At 39.4% G+C, this 13247-nt stretch overlaps 1 protein-coding gene across 2 annotated transcripts; it reads right to left on the bottom strand.

The window, feature by feature from the left end:
* Positions 1 to 891: 891 nt before the first annotated feature.
* LOC120025970 (transcription factor BTF3-like) lies at positions 892 to 7696 on the bottom strand. Of its 2 annotated transcripts, none has more exons than XM_038970732.1 (6): positions 7624 to 7696; positions 4427 to 4495; positions 4185 to 4298; positions 3714 to 3915; positions 2963 to 3034; positions 892 to 1228 (listed from the first exon to the last, which is right to left on the bottom strand). In XM_038970732.1, the coding sequence occupies exons 2-6, from the start codon at positions 4493 to 4495 to the stop codon at positions 1182 to 1184; spliced, it is 504 nt and encodes a 167-aa protein (XP_038826660.1). In that variant the 5' UTR covers positions 7624 to 7696; the 3' UTR covers positions 892 to 1181. The 2 variants fall into 2 exon arrangements, with proteins under 2 accessions (XP_038826660.1, XP_038826659.1); XM_038970731.1 differs by having other exon boundaries at positions 7559 to 7691.
* Between the last annotated feature and the right edge of the window lie 5551 nt (positions 7697 to 13247).

Genomic DNA, 13247 nt, shown 5'->3' with positions numbered 1-13247 from the left:
CCTCAAACTACACAGTTGGCACTAAGCATTCAGGCAGGTAGCGTTCTCCTGGCATCCCCCCATTTGTCCGTCAGACTGCCAGTTGGTGAAGCTCGATTCATCATTCCAGAGAACGCGTTTTCACTGCTCGAGTCCAATGATGGCGAGATTTACACCACTCCAGCTGACACTGAGCATTGCACATGGAGATCTTAGGTTTATGTGTGGCTTCTCGGCCATGGAAAACCCATTTCATGAAGCTCCCAACACAGTTCCTGTGCTAATTTTGCGTCTATAAGAAATTTGGAATGCTGCAGTGAGTGTTGCAACAGAGAACAGACGATTTTTACGTGCTTCAGCGGTCCCGTTCTGTGAGTGTTGTGTGGTCTATCACTTCGCGGCTGAGCCGTTGTTGCTCCTAGACGGGGACAGCTCTAGCAGGGCAGGAATTTGACAAACTGACTTGTTGGAAAGGTGGCATCTTATGACAGTGCCATGTTTAATGTCACTGAGCTCTTGAATACGGGCTATTTTACTGCCAATGTTTGTCTATGGATATTGCATAGCCGTGTGCTCAAGTTTATACACCTGTTAGTAACGGGTGTGGCTGAAATACCCAAATCCACTAATTTGAAGGTGTGTCCACAATGTTGTCATACTTACCAACATTAGTCAAGTTAGCAGTCACGGTCAATGCTACCCCATGTCAGCTCGAGCATAAATGACCTTTAAAACTTCACATTGTCGTCTATCCAGTGTGCTGCTCTATAGCATGCTTTAGATCAAATCCTGGCTTTAGGGTGCAACTAAAAAGGTAAACAGGCAGATGTATGTTAATTTAAAATACACAACTGATAAGAGGAATCACCTTTGTCCCCTTATTTCAAGTAATCAGATAAAACACCACGATTCTTTTAGTTGATAATAGCAAAATGTTTATTCCAGATATTATGGTTTCAGCCAGACTGCAAAGAAATAAGGTTCAGTAACACAGAGGAAACTGCTGAAGAGACCTCGAACCTCAGAGACAACATACAGTAACGTACATACAATCTCCCACTGACTCTCAAACTGGACACGGACAGCAGTGCACAAAATAGCATTTGGAAAATCGGGTGGCAAGAAAGAAAAATAACGCCTTGTGCCCACCCCACGGCCTAGTCAAGTCCTGTTGAGACTCTCCTGAAGGTCTGTTGTTTTCTTTAGTTTGCCTCATCCTTGGAAGCCTCGTCAAAATTCTCCACCAGATCTGAAACAAGCCAACAGTCAGTAAGTTACATGTCAGTCAGGGAAAGAAACAAGCAATACTCTCTCCAAACATACATGCCTCCATCAGTCTTTCCACTGGTCTCAGTCCACTTAAGAAAAAATGTGTGTTTTACCTGAAACATGATCCCAGGTATAATTTCTACCACCCCCCAATAATCTGATAAATCTGTCAGGTCCATATTTGGCTCGGTGGGGTCTAGGGTTATAATCAAAACAATTCTAAAGGTCTGAATATAATTTAAAGTGGGGGTGGGAAACTAAACTCTGTTAATGACATGATGGCATAGACCGTTAACACCGTGTCATCGGGCTTCAACCGCTCCTCACGCTGAATGAGAGTAATTGTTTGTTACATTTGTGAAAACGTTGGGTTACGAGAAAAGGAGAGCCTTGGGAAAAGCCGTGGGTAACTAATGGCAACCTCATGTGTATGGACCATTTTTCTCCACAAAGAAAAGCAAACGGTGCTTTCAGAACTCATAAACAACAAACATTTCAAACACTAAACCCACCACCCCGACTCCAATCACCATCAAGTGATTGTTAGATCCCCTTAGCATGACCCACTTCACTTCCCAAAAGTAAGCAAACCTACCACGGTTCTATTATCTGCGGGAAAATACAAGTCACACAGACATAAGAGAAAGTATAAATGACCACAATGTAAAATAACACTACATGTGGTTGTTGTGGAGACTCACAGGAGCACGTCACAGAGCAAAAACTCTTATAAGTGTCTAGGACAAACAGCCATTGTTGAAGATACCTACACAATCTCTATGGTCCCGTTCAAATAAGGAACAAGGAAAAATAATCAATAAATGGAGATGTGTCGATCCATGACAAAAGGGTGGGAGTGGGATGGCATCAAATCAACTGCAAGAGGCTGGTGTGATATTCTCACACAATGACGCCACTATTACTGCACTTCCACCTAAGACTGCTTCCCAGACAAAACAGTTTGGAAAAGTTTATGCGTATATTATGACAACATTGTGACGTTTTCATTCATTTTGGACGTAGGTGAGGGTTTTTCAGCGTTTTGGGCACACCACATTTTTTTCTGGAGGTAAACCGGAAATTGGTAGCCGACGTCTATGCCCCTTCGTCGGTGATTGGTCAACGGTAGGGCTTCTTCAATAAGTCTTGTCATTCAGCGAGAGACAACTCGTTTTCATGTAAATTTGTTCGAGAAATACTGCACCAAACATCTTCGTTAGACGTAAAATTCCCGACTAAGATGTCGTCAAAAATGTCAAAATTAATGACAGATTTATTGAGTTATCTTAGATTGATTCAAGACTATTTTGAGGCCTTTTAAAACGGACAAGCAGTACTACTGTCGCTTTTTTCTCATTTTTCAAGCTGAGGTCTGTTCAGGGAGTACGCGAGCACCCTCGTTTGGGCCGCCAGCCAAACTGAAGCATGCTGACGCCTTTACCCCAAACCAGTGTGTCAGTGTTTTATGTTAATGAAAGCTCCAGTGTAAGTGTGTTTAATTCAGGAGTGTGACAAGACTTGTGGTGAGCAGAATCAACAACCTCTGCATCATCAAGACAGTTGCTTTCTGAGAAGGTGTTCCAAGTTCACAGTTGGCCATTGTTATGTAAATTACAAATGAAAAGTACCAGTCAGCATTTTGGGTAACACCAGGGATGTAAACTTGATGAACAATCATGACCTCTTAACTGTGAGATGGCTGTTCATGACCCACCTGGAACATCATCATCTTCCTCCTCTATGGGGGCGATTGGTTTTCCATCAAAGATTGCTTTTCCATCTCCAGCTGTGATGAAGAAATAAGAGCTGTTACGAACCTGTTGCAGAGCTATGTACAAATGCCTCTGGTTTTCAGTTCAAGTTGTATACAATACATGATCATGACCTTTGTAAAATAGTCTGTTTAAACAAATGGTATTTCTATTACAATGTCAGTGCCTGCCCAGTGCTCAAAATCAATCCAAGACCCTTCAGCCCTACCTCAAATCCCCCCCATCCCAAAACTTTGAGATTACTACTGTGCATGTTTATCAGTTTTTTTATTACCAATCCGCCTCCTCACACACTTATGCTAAAGAAGTGTCTTTACTACTTGTGGCCAAGTCAAACAGATGAGGTAAAGCCTATGTTGAAATGTCAATAAAATGCATGGCCTTGAAACAAAAACAGGCTCCCTCTCAAATATATCAAAAAAGTGACAACAAAAGTGCTGCCCTTCAAAAACCAAAACATAGGCCATATTTCCCCTAAAAACAGACTCTCCTGAGCCATTAGAACCAATGGTGTATTCATTAGTCTGTTTCCTAAGCAAAAAGCATAACATTATTTATTTTTTTGCTCCAAACAGAAAACCTTTTGCAATGAAAACCGACACTGTTTGGGCAGACCCTCCACCAGTACTCCTGAACCATTAGAACCATTCCGCCCTCCTCATCTCACTCCCTCCCTCCCACAGCCCCACGTACCCTGTTTGGGCAGAGCCTCCGCCAGTCTCCGGAGGCTAGTCAGACTGTCTGCTCCCAGCTGGTTGAGGATGCTGGGGAGCATCTCTGTCAGCTGCTTGGTCTCGGCGTGGCCAGTGATGGTGAAGGTGTTGGCTGCCAGGGAGGCCTGCACTTTGGGGTTGTTGAAGTGGATCACTGTCCCCTGGTTCGTGAACATGTTCACCTGCGAGGAACAGAGGAGAAACGAGAACGGTAATGTGATGTTACTCACAGTTATAGACATACAATCTGAAAGACTAGACACCTCCCTTTCTGAAGACTCAAATACAACAGCTAGCTAAAGTGGGCCTTGAAATGAACCCTCCTTTGCTCTCAAAGAAATCAGTGGGTTCAATTTAATTTTTTATCACAATTAAAGTACTCCAACATGCATTTTAAAAGGGATGGTTACAGAGGGAGAGAGGACCAGTCTAACCATGGACCAGACCTTACCTCTTCAATGCCAGAGATGTTGTTGACGCCTAGTTTCTTTAGGGAGAACTGAAGTTTCTTGTCATCTGCAGTTGCAGTTCTGTGCACAACCTTCTTCTTTCTGCGAGCAGTGCCCTGTAAAAGAGAACAGATAGATTCAAGTACCTGATATTTTAACACGTGAGACATGAGCTTCATATTGACATATTTTTTCTAAACATTCACTCTGAAGAAACAATTGATTGGTGTGAACAGCTTCTTACCTTGCCGCCGATGCGAACTTGTGCCTGAAGTTTGGCAAGTTTTTCTTGATTCATTATTATTTCTTTCATCTGAAATAGACACAGTATGTGTTGTATTGGGGATGCATAATATAATCGGCGAACATATCGGAATCGGCCAATACTAGCTAAAAATGCCAACATCGGTGTCGGCCGATGTCTAGTTTAACGCCGATGTACAAAACCGATGACAAAGCTGACGTGCATTCCTATATAACGTAGGTACATTATGTAATGACGCCACGTAAAATTTTGCGCTATACGTGCAACACAGCATTCCTAAACTAGCCCACAATGTCTGCTGTGTGGAAAGAGTAACACATTTTCAGCGAGACAACTCAAAGGCGAAATCCATTAAAGCCAAGATAATAAAATTCATTGCCGTTGACAATCAACCGTTCTCTGTCGTGGGTGATGTTGGCTTTCGCCGACTGGTTGAGCACCAGTACACACTACCAAGTGCGCCATTGTTCAGATGTTGCCCTACCGGAGTTGCACAGTAATAGCGTCACTGCTATTAGCTTCACGACATACATACTATGGAACGCCGTTTGGGTCTTTGCGTGTCAAAAAAGATACAGTAGCACTGTCAAAGCTGAACAAAAAAGTCTGCAAACAAGCAAACACCAGCCACGAACACTGTGTTTACAATAGCACATTGGTTATGAAGCAATTTTTTTGACCACAACTTCTGGGGTAGCTAGCTTTAGTTTGGTACCTAGCTAGCACCAATACACCCAGCCTGAAAACAATGACCAGTAGAAACTGCAGTCATTTTCATTATTCTTAGCAATAATTTAGTATTCCTTGTGAGTAAGTATTAGCTAGGTTGCCACTTGTTGTTCACCTATTGAAATTGAACTTTAGTTCATGAAAATAAATAGCTAGCCAGCTACTTAACCCCGTTGTCCAAAGCTAACTTTATAAGCAGCCAGCTAGCTTCATTTGGCTAGTGAGGCTCAACCGGACTGGGTTATATGTTGTGAAGCTAGCCACAATAAGGATTAGGCACAATAGTAGAATTTGCAGTTTGCCTTCAAAATAAAAGTATGTCATTGACAGTGATGCAAATGAATACAAATAGTAGAATTATGTCATGCTTTTATTTTGAAGGTTAACCACAAAGTCCACTATTGTGGCTAATCCTTATTGTGGCTAGCTTCACATAGATGGGTCCGACCGCCATTAATCAAATAAGAACTGTTTTATAAATTAGGGTCATTTTAGATGATGACGTCTAGCTATAGAGTTAGCTAGCTAACTATAGCTACTGAAACCGATTATGTCGTTTTGCTATGTTTTTGGGGAAGGACATTGTTTGCATCCATGAGCTATCTAGCTTTTTTTTTTTTTATAACCAACACTGTAGGTGCGTGAGACAACTTTACCAGCATCATAACATACGTATCGATGAATCGTTGTGACATATGAAATACGAGTGATAGTGTAATCAGTGTAATAACTATGTAAAAAATGAATGAGCGCGTAAAAATTATTATGTGACGTGCAGTCATATTCAGGTCGTGATTGGTCAACAAGCTTTATTGTGTCAAATAGTGTTAAATAGTATATTTTTTTGACGTGCAAAGACCCAAATGGCTTCCATGGAAATCCTGGTTGAGAATGAAACGACTGAATAAATGAACAACGTAACAGCACAACAAGTAAGTGAAATAAATAGGTTTTGATTATATTTTACTGGTAATGGGGACATACGTAAATGCCTGCAAAATAACTTTTTGGTCAGTGTGGTGTGTGTGTCTATAACCTTTATTTAACCAGGCAGTTAAGAACAAATTCTTATTTACAATGACAGCCTACCCCAGCCAAACCCGGACAACGCTGGGCCAATTGTGCGCCGCCCTATGGGACTCCCAATCACAGCTGGATGTGATACAGCCTGGATTCGAACCAGCGACTGTAGTATCGCCTCTTGCACTGAGATGCAGTGCCTTAGACCGCTGCGTCCATGTGTGTGTGTTAACTATTTAACTTAATTTTAAATACCGGTATCCTTTTTTTGGCAAAGAAAATATCGCCCAAAAATGTAATATCGGTGCATCACTAATATATATATATATATATATTAGTTACAAACATCACACATAAGTACATGTAGCCTGGCTATCTTAATTGTGTCATAAAATACAAGTTGAAGGCACACGCCTTGGCAAGTGAGTACTAGTATTCTGTTCATGTAAATTAGCAAATACCCCAAAACCAGTAAATCAAGATTTTGGTTGGAAGTTAAGGCAAAGCTGCGGTATGTCTTCTAAACTGCCTGTTGAGCAGTACAGTATCATCTAGCAGTTGCCATTAACTAGCTACCGTTAGCTAGATAATTACAGTAGAAGTAGAATGTGAAAAAGTTACTCGTCCTACAGACACAGACCTGCAAACAAAACAAACGATTCGAGGTTTAATTACAAATTAATTAACTGTACCTAATGTTACCTAGTTGTCGTTTGTCTGCTAGACTGAGACTATCAACCAATTTACCAGTAACGTTAGTTAGTAAGTTAGGGCGGCAGGTAGCCTAGTGGTTAGAGTGTTGGACTAGTAACCGAAAGGTTGCCAGATTGAATCCCGAACTGACAAGGTAACAATCTGTCGTTCTGAACAAGGCAGTTAACTGTTCCTAGGCCGTCATTGAAAATAAGAATTTGTTCTTAACTGACTTGCCTAGTTAAATAAAGGTAAAATACAACAAATACAAATGTCTGTCCGGATATGGGTGCTAGCCAGCTGGTTAATAATCGGTCGTTATAACGGTTATCTAATGCTAACGTTCGCAAACTAGTTACCTACACTAGTTAAGAAGTTAAGAGCGGAATATGGCGAGACAATTTAAAACCTTGACCATCGATACGCCAATGCTCTACAAGCATTTGAGAGATTGACGATTACCACTGATAAGTATAAGCCAGATATTAAACGATTTAGTTAACGGGCCTTGTGCCGCTGCTGGCTAGATACCAGGCTAACAGGTTAGCCAACGTTAGAAAGGGGCCTGTATGTTGAACTCCACCTCTCATGTCTACACTCGTTTACGAAGTCCCCGTGAGTTCAAACTCCAAGATTTTCACCTGTCTGATAACCAAGGATATTGTTTACCTTGTGTCGTTGAAGAATGGCAGAAACAGTGCAGGAAAGAAGGTATTTTAGAGCTCCTAACTGACCTGCACACTAGCAGCGCGCACACGCGGGGAGCAAGATGGAAGCGAAAGAGGCTGGAGGAAGTGACGTGCGGGCAGAGGTGCAACCGCGAGAAGGGCCGATGGGCCAGTAGAAATGGCCCTATCTCTGACTAAAAGACCAAGGGAGTGCCCTGTCCTACCCTCACCAATATAAAACTTATTTCAGTGAAATTACATTATTAATTTTACTAGATTGAATACCAAGCCTTAATATATATATATATATATATATATATATATATATATATATATATATATATATATATATATATATATATATATATATATATATATATATACGAATAGATTGTAATTACTCATCAGTGAAAGAGTAGAATAGAACTGTACCTAACTATTCTCCGGTGTAGGCCGTCATTGTAAATACGAATTTGTTCTTAACTGACTTGCCTAGTTAAATAAAGGTTCAATTCTGTTGAGTAGGCCTAGCCCTACCTTTCACTTGTTCATCTTAATTATGTTTTAGAAGGAATGTCTATGGTGTGATCAGCTACACATTACACCCTGCATTCTCAGTCATATTGTAAGACTGGCCTTCTCATTCTGTGGCCGAGAACAAAGTGGAAAGTGCCACCATAGCCCAGACCAAGCCTAGCCTACACGTGGAATGAAATTATATTTTTTAATTCAGCCTAAAACTTGGATCCCATATCTAAAGCCTGTCACAATGCAATTGCAGTAGGGCTATATGTACTCACACTGGTATACAACTGGTGTACCTGTTAATGGAATTTTCAAAGATTTTCAAGAAATGTCCAGTACAATACAGAACTCCCATGGTAATGTGAACACAAAAATGTTGCTCTCAACCTTTGCCTATAGCGTTTCATAGTCACCACTACATTACCAGATTGAAGTTAGCAATGTTCATTTTGTCCCAACAGACACAATCTCAAGTATTTTCACAAGTATTTGTTAAGTTGCCTATTTATGAATTCTGATTATTTGCAGGGATACACAACATCCGGAAATATATGTACAGTGCCTTTAGAAAGTATTCATACCCCTTGATTTATTCAACATTTTGTTGTGCTACAGCCTGAATTCAAAATGTATTAAATATATTTTCTTCTCACCCATCTACACACAATACCCCATAATGACAAGTGAAACATGGTTATAGAAATTTTACCAAATTTATTGAAAATGAAATACAGAAAGTATTCACACCTCTGTTAGAATCCCCTTTGGCAGCCATTACAGCTGTGAGTCTTTCTAGGTAAGTCTCTAAGAGCCTGGATTGTACAATATTTGCACATTATTCTTTTAAAAATTCTTCAAGCTCTGTCAAGTTGGTTGTTGGTCATTACTAGAAAGCCATTTCAAGTCTTACCATAGATTTTCAAGCCGATTTAAGTCAAAACTGTAGCTAGGCAACTCAGGAATATTCAATGTCATCTTGGTAAGCATATTATATATATTTGGCCTTGTGTTTTAGGTTATTTTCCTGGTGATTTCTCCACCAGTGTCTGTTGGAAAGCAGACTGAACAAGGTTTTCCTTTAGGATTTTGCCTTTGCTTAGCTCTATTCCATTTCTTTTTATCCTAAAAAACTCCCTAGTCCTTGCCGATGACAAGCATACCCATAACATGATGCAGCCACCACCATGCTTGAAAATATGAAGAGTGGTACTCAGTAATGTATTGTGTTGGATTTGCCCCAAACATAACACTTTGTATTCAGGACATAAAGTTTGTTTCTTTGCCACATTTTTTGCAGTTTTACTTTAGTGCATTATTGCAGACAGGATGCATGTTTTGGAATATGTTTTATTGTGTACAGGTTTCCTTTTTTTCACTCTGTCATTTATGTTAGTATTGTGGAGTAACTACAATGTTATTGATAATCCGTTTTCTCCTATCACAACCATTAAACTCTGTAACTGTTTTGAAGTCACCACTGACATCATGGTGAAATCGCTGAGCGGTTTCCTTCCTCTCCGGGAACTGAGTTAGGATGGACGCCTGTATCTTTGTAGTGACTGGGTGTATTGATACACCATCCAAAGTGTAATTAATGACTTCACCATGCTCAAAGGGATTTTTACCCATCTACCAATAGGTGCCCTTCTTTCCAAGGCATTGGAAAACCTCCCTGGTCTATCTGGTTGAATTCACTGCTCGACTGAGGGACCTTACAGATAATTGCATGTGTGGGGTACAGAGATGAGGTAGTCATTCAAAAATCATGTTAAACACTATTTTTGCACACAGTGTGAGTCCATATAACGTATTATGTGATTTGTTAAGCACATTTTTACTCCTCAACTTACCTAGGCTTGCCATAACAAAGGGGTTGGATACTTATTTACACAAGACATTTTCACTTTTATATTTTTTATTAATTTGTAGACATTTCTTAAAACATAATTCCACTTTGACATTATGGGGTATTGTGTGTAGGCCAGTGACACAAAATCTCACAAAATGTGGAAAAAGACAAGTGGTGTGAATACTTTCTGAAGGCACTATAGATATCTTTATTATAAATAATACTATATCACCCTTGACAGTGTGATGCTGAAGTGTTAAAAATGTCTCAACTTCAACGTGCCCCATTCTCCCCTACACTCTCTCTCACATACACACTCTCACACACACACTTTCTCTCTCTTTCTCTCTGTCTCCCTCTCTCTCACACACACACACACGACACACGACACATCATGCCTGATCACGGACATATACCCGCACGCACGCACAGGTATTGTCTTGCCTTTTATGCATGTGATACATATTAATCACATGCTACCAAGTCCCCAGAGAGAGACTGACTCTTTTGGTGACATTTATAGGATTTGTCAGCGCGAGAAGCAGGGATTGCGTTCAGCAGTAAGTGCTTTCTTGGTACCCCGTGGCACTGAAACACCATCCGATCGTAGAGAGGAATTTATAAACACTTTAGAAGTGGTTTACCACAAATGCGAACCCTGCTTTAAAGACGGACTCCAGCGTCAGCTCACGAATTAATTTAACTATAGCCCAAACCATGCCTGTACTACTAACTAACTCAATGAAATAATTTCGAATGAGGATTTATAGAATACATGATGCAAACAGGCTAAATGTTTTTCCCACGGCCAATGTAGGTGACAATCGTGACATATCAGCCCATAAATCTATACATCAAATCCCATTTGATTCATCTTCAGAAAGCGTCAGTGTCGAGCACAAAAATAATTCATTAAAATAAATGACTACAGTTGTTATCAACTTTCACCTATCATTAACTTTTAATATCGCTAACCAGGCCCCAGTCTATCAAATTTATTGAATCAATTTGTAATTATTATTCGGTTTACGTGACTGGTCATTTAATCTCAAAGTGACTGGTCATTTGGTCTCCGGGTCTTTCCGTAGCCCTCTCCAAGACTAGGTTATTGCATGTCTAAAATAATATTTCAAAAAAGGCATAGGCCTATTAAACGAATTAAGTTCAACAAGGCTTTGTTTTCAAAAATAGCAATTAATTTGCCATGCACGGTCAGCATCACCCGAGATTCTTTAATAGCCAAGTATTTTCTTACAGAAATAAAACATGTAATATTCAATTCACTTAGGCTTACCTTACTCTTTTACTACCTTAACATTATATATGCATTATAACATTATATACATTATATATACATTTATATACATTATGTAGTGCGTGTGGAAATATGTAGACCTACTTTCTGAATGATTGTACAATAAAGACAGCATAATGTCCGTCATAGTCAAAGGACCAATAGCTATTAACAGCGCATACATTTGCCATTTACTGCACAAGCACAAATAAACTAATAAACAAACACTGTCACATGCGTGACTTTTGCTCCAAATAATTCAAACAGGTTTTTACGCACGACTTTTTTACGCACGAAATAACTACTCTATACCAATGGTGTGTTAATTCTGAAGAGTTAAATCAAAAGACCATTAGTTCGATAGTCATTGAAAATACTATTAAGACCTGTCTGAGAGATGTTTATTGGAGAAAGTTCTAATGGTCCGTTGGCGAGGTGTAGGCTTGAGGCAGTTGTCAGCCAATTGGTAATTTGTGAGAGTGAAAGGGCTTGCATGTAACTGATAAACTGTTACTGTAATATAAATAGTATGCAGATTTAATTCAAAAGAACGAAAGGGAAAGCAAAAGTGCTGTCATTGTGAAACATTTGAAAGCTGAAGTTGTCAAAGTAGACATCGTGTTGAGAGTGTGGACTATTTCTCCGCTAGATGGTGCTGCATGGTCCAACATAAACGCTACAGTAGAGGTGTTGATAGGCCAGAGTAAAATAAACATAAGTCATCATACAACTCTGAATCAACCATGGGTTAACTATTATATGGTCATCATCAAGCATTTTCTTATTGACATAAAGATCACCTGAACCCATTCATCCTCATCTCTACAATACAACAGATGCATTTAATCGTTCTATATAGGCTCTATTGTTGTAGTCTAGGCTACTTTTGTAGTCTATAGGTTTTCTGAACTTACTAACATAACTAAGTGGGGGACATAGGAGACATTGTGATAACAACAGTAATAAATAATCTATTTGGATTCAAATATACTTTTACCTATAGGCCTACTTTATTGTTGCAAACAGTCACGTTCTTTATCAACGAATGGTGATGTTTGATAGGTTTTCAGCGCTTTTAAAACGTATTTTATGTAATGAAAAGTTTTATTTCGTACCGATTTGTTGTTTCATGCACCCAAAATTGGTATATGAGAGATATGATCAAGTGTCACTCACTCCAAGCTGAGGTCAAGAGATGTCTTACATCTAGTTTTGTGGAAAATATGCATGATTTAGCCTATACGTGACTGACATCCATAATGTTTGATTTTAGTGCACTAACAAAGCGAGTCCCAGTTTAAATTGTAAGTGTCACATTTTGGTTCAAAATGTGACACTTAAAAATGTAGATTCTTCACAGTCGACCAACTTCATGAAAGTAACTGTCTCCTAGGTGTTGAAAGGGGTTCTGTAGAATGAAATATAGAACCATAGCCTTTAATTAAAATTTGATGGGTGAGAAGGAAAATATTAGCAATCATAAGGTGTAGCTTCTCGTGCGTACTTCTCGTGCGTACTTCTCGCGCGTACTTTTCGTGCGTACTTCTCGTGCAAAGGCAATGAAATGGAAAATCACAACCGGGAAGTTGTTTTGAAATATCATTTCAGATCATGAAAAGTTCCGTTTTACAATATAGTTATAAGCCTACATTTCATACTCTTTATATATTTCAAATGAATTACTTAATTGAAAAGCATCCTATAGGCCTATGTTGGTGTAGTTTTAAAGTAGGCTTCTATGAATAAGGAATAGGAAAGGTTGCTGTGCGTTAAGCTATTACGCACGTGTAGACCTACAGAAATGTCTGCACACTCTTTTGCGGGAGTTGTATCACGTAAGGCTGCTTTAACCTACACTGTTACATGGATACAATTATAATATTGTACACTAGATAACAGGATCCAGATAACCCAAATAAATAATGTTATACTGTATGCATAAACATCACAATCATTTATCAAAAATCATATCAACTCATCAAAACAGCAGATTTATTTGATGTTTTCCCCCTTTATTTAGAA

This window comes from Salvelinus namaycush, chromosome 31 (genome assembly GCF_016432855.1).
Source record: "Salvelinus namaycush isolate Seneca chromosome 31, SaNama_1.0, whole genome shotgun sequence".
Lineage (NCBI taxonomy): Eukaryota > Metazoa > Chordata > Actinopteri > Salmoniformes > Salmonidae > Salvelinus > Salvelinus namaycush.
This window is presented reverse-complemented; position numbering and strand designations above follow the sequence as displayed.

Coding starts and splice junctions, on each gene's coding strand:
- LOC120025970 (XM_038970732.1), bottom strand. CDS start 4,495: ATGAAAGAAATAATAATGAATCAAGAAAAACTTGCCAAACTTCAGGCA. Junction 3,916..4,184: donor ACATCTCTGGCATTGAAGAG/GTAAGGTCTGGT, acceptor TGTTCCTCGCAG/GTGAACATGTTCACGAACCA. Junction 1,229..2,962: donor GGAAGATGATGATGTTCCAG/GTGGGTCATGAA, acceptor GGCTTGTTTCAG/ATCTGGTGGAGAATTTTGAC.